This window comes from Mchenga conophoros, linkage group LG4 (genome assembly GCF_057382185.1).
Source record: "Mchenga conophoros isolate Kocher_MC1m ecotype Shallow Benthic linkage group LG4, M_conophoros_male_GT1.1, whole genome shotgun sequence".
Taxonomy (NCBI): Eukaryota; Metazoa; Chordata; class Actinopteri; order Cichliformes; family Cichlidae; genus Mchenga; species Mchenga conophoros.
In genome coordinates this window covers 24864066-24879516 of record NC_140529.1, presented here as the reverse complement: position 1 = coordinate 24879516, position 15451 = coordinate 24864066, and the positions used below count along the sequence as shown (strand labels likewise).

Below are 15451 nucleotides of genomic sequence, written 5' to 3'. Positions count from 1 at the left end.
AAATCTACAGTTCTCCCCATTAACTGCTCCTTCCATAATTCTTCCTCTGCCCCACTGCAATCCGGAAATATTAAATATTTAGGTATTAATATCTCTCCTAAGCTTTCAGACTTAACTAAACTAAACCACATCCCACTTCTAAAGAAAGTAGAAGGCGATCTGACTAGATGGAAATCTTTACCCATATCACTCATGGGAAGGGTCGCCACTATAAAAATGATGATCTTGCCAAAAATAAATTACTTATTTTTGATGATCCCTAACAAACCATCACAAGATTGGTTCAGATCTCTGGATTCATATATTTCAAAATTCCTTTGGAAAGATAAACCCCCGTGTATTAGCTTAAAAACACTACAAAGAACCAAGGATAGAGGAGGATTAGATCTGCCTAATTTTCACCAATACTTCTTAGCCAACAGGCTTCAGTTCATCTCAGAATGGTTAAAACATACCTTCTTAGTTGAGCCCTGGCTAGATGTTGAACAGGCACTATGCAAGGATCTAGAGATTTCAGACCTACCATTTATTAGCTCAAACATCAAAAGACATGAATGCTTTAAAAGTATCAACATCAGCTTTTCTCTAACAGCATGGTGGGAGTTTCTAAAAATAACGGAGTCTTCATTAATCCCATGCAAACGTACACCTATCTGGAATAACCCTGACATATTACAAAACAATAATATGATTAATTTCCCAGAATGGAGTTATAAAGGAATTAAATACTTAGAACATATATTAGAGGGAACAGAATTTATTCCATTTGACAGACTAGTTGAACAATATGGGATCAACAAGACAAGGTTTTTAGAATATCAACAAATTAAATCCATAGTAAAAAAGAAATTTAACCTCAGTCAAGTTGAATTACAAACACCACTAAGTGCGGCACATTTTCTTACTCTTAAATCCCCCAAATTATTATCTAAAATATACAGAACACTTTCTAAATTAGATGAATCAATATCCCTTCCTACTGCAAAGTGGGAAGCAGATTTATCAGTCAACCTAGACCAAAACTTCTGGTCTCAGATTTGCTTAAAAACTTTTAAATTAATTAAAAATCCCAGTCTGCAATTAATACAATACAAAATACTTCATAGAGTGCACTATACAGGTCATCGGATGTTCAAGATGGGCTTTACATCTTCCAACAACTGCTCACACTGTCAAGGCAATACACCAGACAATTACATCCACGCTCTTTGGTTCTGTCCACCAGTGCAAAAGTTTTGGCGCGAGATATGTGAAGACTTATCAAAATGTCTGAAATGTAACATTCCAACCTCCCCCTTAGTGTGTTTGTTGGGCAGCTTAGATAATGTCACTTCAGAAAAGAATATAGCCCATATGATCTTCACTGCCCTATGCATAGCCAAGAAAACAGTCCTCATGAACTGGAAAAATAAAAATAATCTTAATTCTAACCAATATAGAAATTATCTATTAGATTACATTAGTCTTGACACAGCCTCTGCCACCACATTAGATCAATTGCTCTGGGCCCCTTTTATCAGCTCCATCACCTAGTGGGGGTGGGGGGTCATAGTTTGGTCCCGCCTTCACTGTTGTGATTGGTGAGGGGGTAGGGACAGGCTTAGGGCGTCGGGGGGTTCCCCGGAGGCATCTTCCTTGGGGGGCTCAACCCGGGGTAGCGGTCACGTCCGGTTGAGGGCTCTGTTGGCTCTCAGGTGACTGTTTCCTCGCGGCTGCGTGCAGCGGGGCTAGGGGAGGGTCTGTGCTGACGGACGTGGGTTACTGACCTGGCAACCTGGCTGCCCCTGGGTGGGTCCGGGATGGGCGTGAGGTTTTGGGGGCGCTCCGTCTCTGGGCTGGGGCCCGGGCCGGGCCTCGGGGGCTCGGGTCCTGGTTGGTGTGTTGCCGGGGTTGTGGGCGGGTGGGTGCATGGGGGCCCGGCCCTGGAGCAGGGTGCCGCCGGTGCATCGAGCCGCCTGGGGGGCTCTTCAACTGGTGGGGGGGATGGTCACATCTTGCAGGAGCTTTCTTCTCTCAGGAACTCTCTGCAGGAGGGGGAGATACAGGAGAGGTGGAGGAAGATCTCAGCCTGGGCGTTTACCGTCTTATGTAGTCTGGAAGATGTGTGGTTGGTGGGGTGGGTGCAGTTTTCTCTGTGGTGGGGTTGGGTGGACTGTCCAGGGCTCTGTGGAGCCGGGGGGCGCTACTGCACTGGGCCCCGGTCTGATGGGCCTGGGCCCCCCTTCCCTGGCGGGTCGCGGAGGGTGGGAGTGCCTACTGGGGTCAGCGGGGGAGCTGGCCCCAGGGAGGGGTTACCTGCCCCTCCCTTCCTTCCCTCCCCATCTCCAGCTGCCTCCCTCTTCCCGCTCCTCCACAACCACCCACACATGCAGGGCCTTGGAGTGGGGGTATATCACCAGGGTGCAGAGGAGGCTACCCCCCCCTCCCTGTCCCCTTCTGGCTGCCTCTGCCTCAATTTTATCCCACAACTTAGACATTCACATTATTCACACTCTCATTACACATACATATAGGATCTTGGGGGTGGGCACAATCACGGAGTCCAAATCACCATCAGGGTGTATACCTCACCCCTGACGTCGTTGCCCACCTCTCAATTTTAAATACACTTAGTCATTGAGGGTTAGCAGGAGGGACTATGCGCTTACCTGCTGCTCCTTGGCAGGTAGCTCCATGCCCTCCTGGGTTTTAATTGCACCTTAGAACACATATGCATCAACACTACAATGAGCGGGTGGAGGGAGGTTTGGAGTCTTCTCCCACCCCCATTCTCTGCGGCCTGCTGGAGCGGGAGGGCTAGTAGGAGGAGTTGGCCGTCCGACTGCGGTCTGGGGTGTGGGGCCTCCCTGCTGCTGCGGAGTCGGGGTGGTCTGCCTCTCCCCACCGCAGGGAAAAGGGTAACACCACCTGGGTCTGGGTGCAATTCCCCCCTCCAGGGGCAAGGGTACCTAGACCCGGTTTGTAGAGTACGCTTGGGGAGTGTGATTGTGTGTACAGCGTCTCTTTATGTCTGTCTCCACGTTGGTTGAGTGTGGAGTGAGTGCATATGAGAGCATGAGGGTGGGAATGGATGTTTGTGTCTGTGTGTGCCTGTATGTCTGTGTCTATATGTCAGGCTGGGTATCAGACGCCACCTCTCTGGGGACACCTCAGGCCCTCCAAGGTTTGGAGGCCTATCTCCACCCACCACCACTTCCCCTGCCAGTGGCGGACTCCCTCAGGTGTCGGTGTGTTGTCTATTATATGAATAGAAGCAGTTGCAATTGTGCAGTCTGAGCCACACAGTTCCAGTTTGTTTTTAATCGTATCTGTTTGTGGACTTTGCTTTTTGCTTGATTTTTATTTTTCCCGCCTGTTCCCTGTTTGTGTCTCATTGCTTCCCTCACATCTCCCTCAGCAGCCTTTTCCAGCATTACTTTCGACAAAAGGTGAGCAGTTTGAACTTTTAATTTTAATTTAATATCAGTGTCACTGATTATATGTGCATTAAAGGAGAAGTTGATCACAAAGATCTAATCTGTAAAGCAGTGCTGTCTGGTTAAATATTAAATTGTATATTTCAGTTTCATTTCTTCGTCATGGATGATTTTGTAAGAAACAAACTGCTTGAATGGGGGCTAAGTGAGTGGGTGGAGAAATTTAAAGGTAAAGTATTAACGTGAATCCCTAATGAGTACAGATATTGATACTGATGTGATCTGTTGACTCTGAAACAACATCTGATAACATAGATTCTTGAGATTTTTGTCCATACTGCACAAAATGTTTTTAGACATAAAAGTGAGTTAAATTAAAACTGAAGAGCATTCATCTCTTTCATTCATTTAACAAGAATTTCTGAAGCAAGTTGAGAATAATCTTTATCTCTTCAACTTTATCTTTAACTGCAGATAAAGAAATTGATGCAGAAAGTCTGTATGATCTTGATGATGAAGAAATTGATCATGTGATCACAAAAGCTGGACCAAGAGTGAAATTAAAGAAGAACCTCAGGCTGTTAAAGGTAATTAATTTCTATCATTTCTATTTTAGTGCATAGAGGTTTGAATTATCTAGATACCGTATGTAGTGGAATTTTTGTTAATTCTTCACTAATTTGGATTTAAAATCTTTTGATTGTGGGAATAACAAAACTCAAATCAGGAAACAGTCATTTCTTTTCAATTGTGTTGTTTTGTTGCCTTAAGATTTTGTGTCTATATGACAAATGACATTTTTAATACATGTTTAAGTGCTCAATATTGTACACAGCTTTGCACTTTTTATCTGCAGTGTAAACAGGAGCAAGAAGCAGCTGATTTGGCTCAGGTAAGGATTATACTGAATTTCAGACATTTGGGCCAACTGCTTGAGACAAAGTAAAGCTCCATCCTCTGGCTGATAGAGACTGAATCTAAAAACTTAATTCATCGGGGGTTCGTTAATACACATTTTAACCTAGCAACTACAACTTGCTGTAGGGGTTCACCGACCGTCTCTACAGGTCAGTGTGACTGAGACTTAATTAGGAAAAAGAATAGTCTGACAGGATGAGATGTTAAGCAGGAATATAATTATAATCTATTCTTCATCAATCTGCTGGTTGAATAATTATCTGTATAACTAAATTTCATCCTCAGGTCTTTCCATCCACAAGTGATACAGGTGAGACACACGCATCTTATTTATTGCATCTCATTAATCTGTTTTAAAGGCAGCACTATTTTGTACAATCAAACTTTGAGAACAACTTTCAATGCTGAGAGAAACTTTTTTTGTTCTTTCTCTTTTGTTTTTGTCCAATCAGGAAAGAGAAAATCTGATCTTCAAAGTGACGCCAGCAGGTTACAACCACCAGCTAAGCGACAACGTCTGTCTGTGCCGGGATTTGCAGGTATTTACAACTCTTTCTGAACAATTTTACAGTTGAAGCCACTATAGGGTTAAATTTCTGTGCAGGACAATTTTTCCAAAATATAAAATGTCGGCGTGGCAGGAATGAGGCATGACGTGACCACAATTCTACGTTCTTCAACATACTTTTATCTATGGTTGCTGTTCTAATACACTTCCACACATACCCACAACAACAACAACAACAATATTACAGGCCCCTACACCATTCTTAAGCTAGCGAAGAGTGATTATGATTACAGGTGCTTCTGCCTTCCCTGTCGCAACACCGCCGCCCACGGCCCGCCACAGTCAGTTTCTGCTTTGGTGTTAGAAATTACTTTTTCTTTGGGCTGCTATCAAATTTTAACAGTCAGTATGTTGCATGGTATATTAATGTCTGTCGGTAAGTTGTCACATTATGCTCCTGATATACTCTAATTCACACTTTTTGTGAATTTTGTGAACAAAATTTTTTGTTGTTTTTTTGTTGTTGTTGTTATGAGACTTTACATTGACTACATGCTAGTTTAGAAGTCCTGCTAAATAGTTCTTTACTTTCATGCCCACAGAATCAGTCATACTGTCTGATGCAAAAAGCATCATGACATTTGCACATGCCAGACTACATCACCAAGACAAATTCTGTGCTTTCTTGAAGTGAGTATTAATTTTCATATTTTTTAATGAATGGGCCTTAATTTTTTACGTTTTGTAATATATGTGCATGGTTCCACTCATGACCATGTGCAGGTTTCACAAACAAAGCAGTTTATTTTTAGCTTCGTCTCAAATCCTTTTGGTTCAATATTCAACCATTTATTTCTAGTGTCAGTCTGTTTGGTATGTTGGTTTCTTTATCTGTTTTTAACCTCCTAGGACCTGGCGTCCACATATGTAGACATCACAATTTGGGTTGTCTAGACCAAAATACTAAATTTTGCTCTACAAGGGCCTGATATCCACTTACGAGGACATTATACTGACACTGTTCTATCAAAATTAAAACGAATGTACTCATATGTGGATCCCAATTTTTTAGAAACAAAACTCAGGTAAAAAGAAAAAATCTGATAATTCTTTGTTTTTACATTCATCAGGTCCCAATCAGCCCAAATAGCAAAGAGAAATTAAAAATGCATGACATGAAAGAGTTCGGGTCTTCGGAGGTTAAGTTTTACTTCTGACTAACAACAACAGATGTTCAAACCATACAAATTATTGATGATTTAATGATACTAAAGCATTAAATCATCTATAATTTGTATGGTTTGAACATCTGACTTTTAATGTGTATCCCACTTAGACTTAAAAAAATGTCATCCAATAGCTAATAATAGAAACATCAGCACTTTTGCTGACAAACAATGAAGCTATGAACCAAAACAACAATAAACAATGAGCTGAATAAGTGTATAAAACTGAAACGTCTAATGATAATTCTTTGGATATTCTATAATGACATATATACTAAAATGACTATCACTATTCTTTTATGCATTAGTGATGTCAAAATATTGTTTTAAACCTTTTTAATTACATTTGAAAATGTTTTCATGACTGAATCAATTAACCCATATTTAAAATCTTGATCAACAGGAAAAAAATCTGTGATTTGGAGACAGACAAGAGGGAGCTGGTTGGTGTCTTTGGTAAAACTGGGGCTGGAAAGAGCTCTTTGATAAATGCCATCATCAAAGAGAAGAATCTTTTACCTTCAGGAAGTATCAATGCCTGCACCTCAGTCATGATTAAATTGGAAGCTAATACCTACAGCTCAAAGTATGAGGCAGAAATTGAGTTCATCACAAAAGAGGTAAATTGAATTATAAAAGTTTCATTTTTACTTAAAACTAAATCATGTGTTACAGTGCAGTTCTGGGGGCTTAAGGCTGGGTACATGCCTCAATAAATAATATGTAAAAATGTTATTTTAGGAGTGGAACGATGAGTTGTGGTCATTTCATCAGTTTTCTTGCAAAAATGGAGATCACAAAATGGAAGATAATGATGATTATCATGATGCTGTGGAAAAGCTGTCAGCAGTGTACGGAGAAGAATGGAAACAAAAGTCTTCTGAAAACCTCATGAAGAGCAAATATTTCAAAGCAATTCCAGAATTTCTCCAATCCAAGAGGAAGATTTTGACATGTGAATCGGTAAGACAAAAACTCTCATATTACATTATATCTATCATATATATACAGCAAAATTAATTAAATAGTTGGCTTTTTCACATGTTAAATTTTTAACGACTTTTAAATTTATTCATAGAAATCCACTACTGAGCACCTTTTGCAAAAAGTGAATCAAAGGGGCCAGAAATTTTAGCAAGTCAATGTCTGACAGCCAGTTGCATCAGGAAAGGCAAAAGGGCGTACAACTCTGTCAATCAAAACATGCTGAGTTACCCGCAGAGGTGCCCCCTTTTAAATAAGGGAGCAGTGTAAAGTAGCTTTTTAATGTCTCAAATTTGTGGACAACTATACAACATGCCCACATAAAGTTGTTTCTGCTAAGAGCAATACTAGTTATAAAGAATATAAAACTTTTCCTAAATAACTTCTTAAATACATTTTAATTGTGGCTGGCAATGATCCTTTTTCTAAATTATCAAATGGTTGATCGTTTTAAACAGTTCAACAAAGCAACAATTTCCATAGAAATTACCGTTACCTGAATTCCCCCTCAGTACCCCTCAGAGTGGGGGACTGTCTTGGTATAATATAAAACAAGGGGAAGCTACATTATCCCATACTTCTGTGATAGACATACTTGTACACAATCTGATCATTTAAAGCTAAACTTTAAAACTAATTACTCCAGCTTTAGTGATCCAGTTTCTTTAATTAATTGTTCTTTTGTCATCTTTTATGTCACTGACTTTTTGATGGTTTTTGTAAAGCACTTGCATTGAGGACTGAAATTAAACTGCACTACTTTACTTTTGTTTTTTATTGCAGGCTAATGAACTCTGTGCAAAAGTTGTCAAGTACACACGAAGTGATTCAAAACAAGAAGAAGGCAATGAAGGAAAAAAGTGGTTTTGGCCACTAGTGAAGTGTGTGACTGTCAGGGTGCCAAACAAGTCTCTTCTCCAGCATGTCACACTTGTGGACCTTCCTGGAAATGGTGACTGCAACAAGAGCAGAGATCAGATGTGGAAAGGGGTAATTCATATCTACTGCTCTTTGCTTATACTGTATTCTTGTGCAAACAGTAATGCCATCTTTTGATGAAGCACTGAGACATGTTATTCTCCTTTCAGATACTTGGAGATTGTTCTACTGTGTGGATTGTGACTGAAATTAATCGAGCAGCATCAGAGAAAGAGGCCTGGGAGATCCTGGAAAGTGTCAGTAGTCTGATTGGAAATGGTGGCGAATGTCAGCAAATTCATTTTATCTGCACTAAGTCTGATCTTCTTGATGATTCAGATGATCTGTAAGTTAATGTTGCATGCTGATCAACTACACGGCGTTTCCATTTAAAATCAAGCTAGGAGAGATAAAGCACAGAGTTGAGACTTTTTTGTAATGAATGCAGAACATTTGGGTCAAAGGGAGTCTCAGATGCTGAGACAATTTTATAAAGTTTACTAAATAAGGTGGACTGAGTAATGAACAGAGAATTGCCTGGTCAGAAGGAAATTGAGTTATTTAAGAGAGGCACAGGCAAGGGTTTGGAACAGCAAGAGGGGCTGAAGAATAAAACAGGAGTAGGAGGAGAAAGAGATGCAATGATGGGATCATGGTAGCTTTATGTATGGGTACAAAATCTATGAGATTATAGGAAACTTCCTCACAAATCATGGTCCAACGAGAACATGCTGACATGTCTCATAATGCTTTAAGATTAATAACAATAATAGTAGTGTGCAAAAGCCACCTAGGCAAAGCTCAGCTTGGTCACAAAAGGAGTCTCCCACAACTCCACCTGAAAGCCAAAACCACACAACCTCCTGCAAACTGATGATGGTGTACAGAACATATACATATATATATTTACATTTCTTTTAGTTCATCAGCTGACGTCCATGATCTAATCACTGAAAGAAACGTGCAAGCCACGGATGCAATAAAGAAAGAATTCAACAAGCGAAGCAAAATTAGGGTGAGTTTTGTAGTCTGACAGAAAATCTAATGCAAAGACTCTCCACAGTTGCAAGAATGCTTTAAAATCAAATCACATTTTCCCTAGAAACACTTCAATGATGACAGTTTCAAAGTGTTCACAGTGAGCTCCAAAGAGTTCCTAAAACAAAACTACTTAAGTCCAGAAGAAACTGGTAGGTGAAGTCTCCTTCTAAATAACTCAAATGTATAGGGGGCCAGAAGTGACCAAATTGATTAATTAAATATACCATATATTTAAAACATGTAATAAATTATTTATTCAAACGTTTATTTAATTAATTAGACATTTGATCAGCTAATTATTGACACATTTAATTAATTATTTAATTATATATATCTTACATTTATTTTGGCACTCTTGGCCCTGGCACTGTCTTCATGAATTTTATTTTAGCTGTCAGTCTCACCCATCAACTTTAGGGGGCGGGGTTAATGTTGTTCGAGTCAAAACCATAGCTGTGGCCTGGTGGCTATTCTTTAAGTGGGCGTTTCTCTGCGCCAACAAGGACATGTAAAAACTAACCGAGCTGTACTTTGAAAAACCCAGTTTGTGTGTCACCAAATACACTTTAAATATTTTTTTAGCCAAGAATGTAATGTTTTAATCTTCAGATATCTGGTTGGTGTGTCATGGCTGTCATAACCCCAGCTGACTGGAGGTTGAACACCAACTTCCTTTACTAAGGTTATATCTATCGGGTCTTTATCTCCTGATGTTCCTAGGTGCCACACTTGTTTCAGTCGCCAATTCTGAATTAAAACTAACATTAAAATTATGTTTAAGGAGGAGAGAGAGCAAATAAATCTGATGAACTTTGACTTTTACATTCAATAATCAGTGTCACCAGTGCATAAACGCATAATCTTTTTTAAAAGAGATAACGGCGTTGGTGTTTCCCTCATATATTAACTGTCAGGTTTAAGTGTACCAGGCTTGTTAGACACTTTGAAACATACAGACTTCACAATGTTCAACTAATATTTTCATTATGAATATTAACCATGAAGGTAAACAATGAAGTCCAGCTGCTGTCTTTTAGCCCTGTATACCAAGAGCGAGATCAGCATATCCAGGATATTTTTCAGTGTTCTGGAATCACTGACCCTAACACTGGGACCAGGATAAATGCTCACACGAAGCTGGTTGTCAGCTCTCTAAATTAACCCAGGGTTTCCCAGGGCAGGCACAAAGTGTTGGCAGCATCAAAGTAATCTAACGGTCATATACGCCAGGGGTCATATCGATATTCTTTTACAGAAAATCATCTTTATCAGACTATTCGAAAGACGTGAGAGCTAAAACTTTAATCAGAGCCGATCAGATTTGCTCTGTTGTAAATGAAACAGTGAAGTAAACATGACCTGACAGACAGAACCTGAATAAATTATGTCTGCTGTTTAACCTCCACTGAGAGCTAAAACTCAGCGGAGGTATTAAAGCCGTGTGCCGGTGATTCGATATCAGCTGCTGATAAAGTGGGTTCGCCTATGAGGTGCTCTGTAGTTTTATAAGTGTCCTTCACTCTCCGTAAATCCCGTTTTACAGAGAAACAAGGGAAACAAGCTCCAGCAGCTCTGCGCTCAGGAAAAAAAAAATACATTTGATTATCTTGTGCAGAATATTGCTCCGACATTACGTTACATAAAGCAACAGTGCCCACGTTAAACTGTGACGATAACCAGGTAACTTTTGCAAACATATTCTATGTTGACAACCTGACCTGATACGTGAAGATTACGCCATTGAATTCTCAGCTAAAATAATATTAAAAGTAGAGTTTATGACAGAAAAACGGGGTATTTTAAAACTTTACTTACAGTTTAGAGCGCCACCACCATTGCCGCTTCTGTTTTGAAATGCATTCTGGGATACCTGGCTGCCCCAAGTCCACACTATCACCATTTCATAGCAGTCAATTATTTAGGATCAACCTGTCTTGACTTACTTTGCACTGTAACCATTCAGATGTTAGACAAGCAGCGGTTGCAGTGTTAACCCCGACCCCTGACTTTGATGGGTGAGGCTGACAGATAAAATAAATTCATGAAGACAGAGGCAGGGCCAAGAGTGCCAAAATGAATTAAATAAATACATCATTAAACAATTAATTAAATATGTCATTAATAAAATAAAATTTGAAATAAATAAATGCTTTAAATGTAATGAATGGACATTTAATTGATTATTGAAATATTTATTTAATTAATTAATTCCAATTTTAATTAAATAATGAAACATATATTTAATTATTTAATTGCATTTTTAATTCATTCATTTTGATAATCCTGGTCCTCCATAGGATTGCACTTGTTTTTTTTAGTTTGCCTTGACTGAAAGAAGAATTATTTAATTTCAAATAAGTACGTAATGTAAAATTGTAACATTGAAATTTATTTTACAGAAATACCCAAACTTCAGAGATTTTTGCAAGATCTCAATGACTGTCACTCAGAGACAGTAAACTATGTGAATCGAGCTCACGGGATTCTGTCTTTGATTCAAGACGCCAACTCCAGAGGAGTGGTAAGGTCAAGTAAAAGATACAAAATAATATTCTCTTACATGTTGGGATTTATCAATTGTGTTTGTGTGTCTAATTTTGGTTTTGCTATATTTATTAAACTATGAGTTATTAATTGGTTGACTGATTCATAAGGTTTTGATGCTCCATTTTTTCTTCTCAGGTCCTTATTACAGGAGAGTGGCTTTTAAAACCAACTGAATTTCATTAATCTTTTTAAAAAAAAACAATAAGTGGTTTTCATGGTTTTATTCCTTCAAATGTTTTTCAGGATAGTAAAACAGGCGAGGTGTGTGAAGAACTTGAGAGAAACATGAACCTCCAACTTGATAATGTCAGAAAAGAAATGGAAGACACCTGTAGGGCTTTTGAAAGATGTCTTGATGATGGTGTTAAGAAATCCTTCTTATATGATGTATGTTTTTTAATCATAGTTAAAATACATGCAGATTTTACACGACAAGGTAAAATGCAATAATTCTGAGTTTTCTTTTGTGTTTCAGGGAAAGAATGGTGGTGCTTTTTACAATTTACGGAAGTGTGTCATTGAGAATGGTGGCGTCTACAAACCAAAAAAAGGGAAACCAATTAGCCTTAATATGAAGTTGGCTTCCTGTCTGATTGACAGCATTGGTGCAGAATTCAGAAAGACCTTCCCGTAATAAAAACATGTTCTAAACAGTCACATAATATTATTCAAGATAATTTATAACATATAAACTTGCCAATTCTGCCATTAATAACCACAATGTTTATATGTTTTAGAAATGACTCAGAACGTGGAGCATTCAATGGAGTCATCAATGAATTTTCTCTTAACACTGATTCTCTGATTGAAAAGTACAAAAATGCTGAACTACAGCTCAGATTCCTCAAGACAGAGGTAAGAGATGAGACTTTCTTATACATTAGCCCATTGATAAACAATAAGTAAAGTTCATCTATACTTTATGTTTTTCTCTCAGGAAGAAAAGATTAAGGCAAAATTAAATAGAATCATCCAGAAGCAGAAGAAAATTGTCTACAGCAGTCTGACAGAGACAGTTGAGAACATTATGGAAGAAGGCTACAAGAGTAAGAAATAAGATCAGAGCTTCACAACTTATCACCTAAACAGATATTTATGTTTGTTATTATTCAGCATAAAAAGTCTGAAGAGTTTTCTGTCTTTTTGTAGAGGCTTTAGCATTTACAGGAGAAGACACACTGTACAACATGAGGGAGACTATTAAAAACCACGTGCACTCAAAGAAGGACATGTTTGAGCAGGCAAAAAACACCTTGTTGGAGAAGTTGCACGATTTGATGGTTTGTCATGTTTTATGAAGAATTATGATGAACATATTTTCTCATAACTCACCTGAAGCCTTTTTCTGTATTTAACTGGAATAGACTTATACAGAAATGTATGTTTCCATTTATATTTTTAATCCAGTCTGAGAAACTTCTAAATACAACTTTAACACAATATCCTAGTCTGTGGTAAGTGATGAAAAACTTTACATTTTTAAATTAGGTATACGTCTTGGGGACTCTGGAGAAAACTATGAAAGAATCTATTGGACTTTCATTCAAGGATGAAGAGTGCTTACTCCCAGGTAAACAGTTTGATGTAATTACATTGGTTCAAATTGTTTGCCTTTCCTCTTAATCTTTGCAATCTTGCAGCTGATAACAATAAGGGTGTCTATTTATCTTTTTTTAAAATTTATTCATTATTCATTTAGCCACACATTTACGTATGTGTGTCACTCTGGGAGGAAACAATTCAAAAAAAGTTTTGTTTTTCAGATGTTTCAACAGAGCTTAAGATGGTGAAGAAACATTATGATCTACTTGTAGGCACTCCAGATGATGAAATATAACTGGGTAAATCCTAAGATTTTATCTTCAGTATGAAATTATTGTTGTTAATTTTTTTAAAAAATGTCAGTGTTTTTGTCTTTAATAGACAATAGATTCTGTTTGCTTGCTTTGGCTCTGATGGAGGTGGACGCATCTCTCTCCCTCTCCCTCCCTTATCTTTCCTGCTTGGCTTCTCGTGTCTTTTATCTGGTCGTGTCTATCTCTAACCCCAGAAGAGCCTCTCAGTCCTCATCTCTAATACCTAAAGAAGAACTATGAATTTGATCAACTGATCCCTAAATGCAATTGACACTCACTTCTCGATGAAAAGCCTGGGTTCGGAAGAGTTCAACCGTCCTGGAGGGACGTTCCCTGCCGATGGCACGATGGCAGGAGAAGTGGCATGTCGTGTGCCTGGCGGGACTTTCGACTGAGGACATTGAAGACATCTACCTATTTGGAATCATTATAACAGGATTCTTGCTGATCGGAGATGGCTTGGCCCTGGTTTATTGGAAATTGAAGAAAGCAGTGACAGTTGTTATAAACCCCACAAGGCTACCCGCTATGATCGAAGCTATGGGTAGAGCTGTGAGTAGTCAGAACAACTGTAAAATTCTGATTTCCTGCAAAGGCTGTGGACTATTGACTTTTGCTTAACTAGGTGAAAGGACAGTCTCTCAAGCTGAACACAGGATACACATACACACGCACACACACACACACACAAGTACACTGACACAGATACGCACTCACCTACCCTCACCCATCCCAAACGCCTCCAATGCATGTCATGTGCTTACGTGGTGTACATGTGAATATTCATGTGCTTTTTTTGTGCTAAGGTGTTTTTTTACTGTCCTCAAACTGGTCTCCCAGTTAGGAGCCCAGTTTAAGTCTTTTTTTTTTGTCTCCTCTTGTCCCTGATGTGTGTACCTTCACTGATTTTCCTTATGGCATGGCTACGTCTGCATTACAGTTTTTGGAACTATGAAATCACTATAATAGTGTAGAAATGTGTATTTAAACATCGTTACATTGACAGAAATTGGAGTTTCTATGGTTTGACCCATCTGTGATAGAAGTGAGCTGTATGTGGCCTACGATGAAAAATAAGTTTTACATCCTGTGAGGCCTTAAGCCTTGTTATTATTTGGTGGGCCTGTTTTATTTCCTTTTGTTCAGGTCATCATTACTGGCTCCTCCCATCTATTACGAGACAAGGAATTCACCTGTTTGGGAACCTATGTAAGGTGATATTCTTTTAAGATGGCGGCCACCCTCCCCCTCCTCTAAGAAGGCTGGGGCTTTTCTGGCACCCAATTTAGTTTTTGTTTTGTTTTTTCCCGCTTTTGTGGCTTTTGTGGTTATTTCTAGTTTCAGTCACTTGTTGTTTATAGGTAAGCACATAGTTGTTGTTGTTTTTTCTGCTTTACCTCTGTTTGTGCTTAATAAATGAATATGGTAAAATTATTTGTGTGGAATTCCCTTTGTCATGTCCCTAACAAGCTGTGCATATTAATACTACTACTACTACTACTACTAATGATGATGATGATAATAATAATTCATTTTATTTGAGGGTGCCTTTCTAAAACCCAAGGTCACCTTACAAAGAGAAAAAGATAAACATGGATAAAGATCAATAAAACAGTAGATTAAAATAGATTAAAAATAAATTAAAATACAAACCCCCCCCACAAATAAAAAAGCAACCAAGATTTTGTCAACAAGTAAAATCTGACTTAAATAAGGGAAGGGAATCTATTGAGTTCCAGAGCCAAAGAGCAGAGCGACTGAAAGCTCTGTTCCCCATTGTGATAAGACCAGCAGAAGGGACAACAAGATGAATGGCAGATGAAGATCTGAGAGAGCGGGAAACAGTGGTGATATGAAGCAGATCACAAAGATAAGGAGTGTTAAGGTCGTGGATGCACTCAAATGTGAGAACTAAAATTTTTAAGTTTATCGTAGCTTGTATGGGTAACCAGTGAAGCTGCTGAAAAATTGGGGTGATATGGTCCCTTAAGGGAGTATGAGTTATGACCCGAGCTGCAGGATTCTGAAGAAGTTGAA

At 38.7% G+C, this 15451-nt stretch overlaps 1 protein-coding gene across 1 annotated transcript; it reads left to right on the top strand.

Moving 5' to 3' along the window:
• Positions 1-3137: 3137 nt before the first annotated feature.
• On the top strand, positions 3138-14845 carry LOC146576149 (nuclear GTPase SLIP-GC-like). Its single transcript, XM_085271213.1, has 22 exons — positions 3138-3428; positions 3564-3645; positions 3891-4003; positions 4273-4308; positions 4620-4644; positions 4787-4873; positions 5445-5532; positions 6472-6688; positions 6810-7031; positions 7836-8042; positions 8141-8316; positions 8892-8985; positions 9073-9160; positions 11411-11532; positions 11802-11945; positions 12034-12188; positions 12296-12413; positions 12496-12604; positions 12708-12838; positions 13047-13128; positions 13322-13399; positions 13609-14845. Exons 2-21 carry the CDS (start codon positions 3579-3581, stop codon positions 13393-13395), a joined length of 2355 nt encoding a protein of 784 aa, XP_085127339.1. The 5' UTR covers positions 3138-3428; positions 3564-3578; the 3' UTR covers positions 13396-13399; positions 13609-14845.
• The last annotated feature ends 606 nt before the right edge of the window (positions 14846-15451 follow it).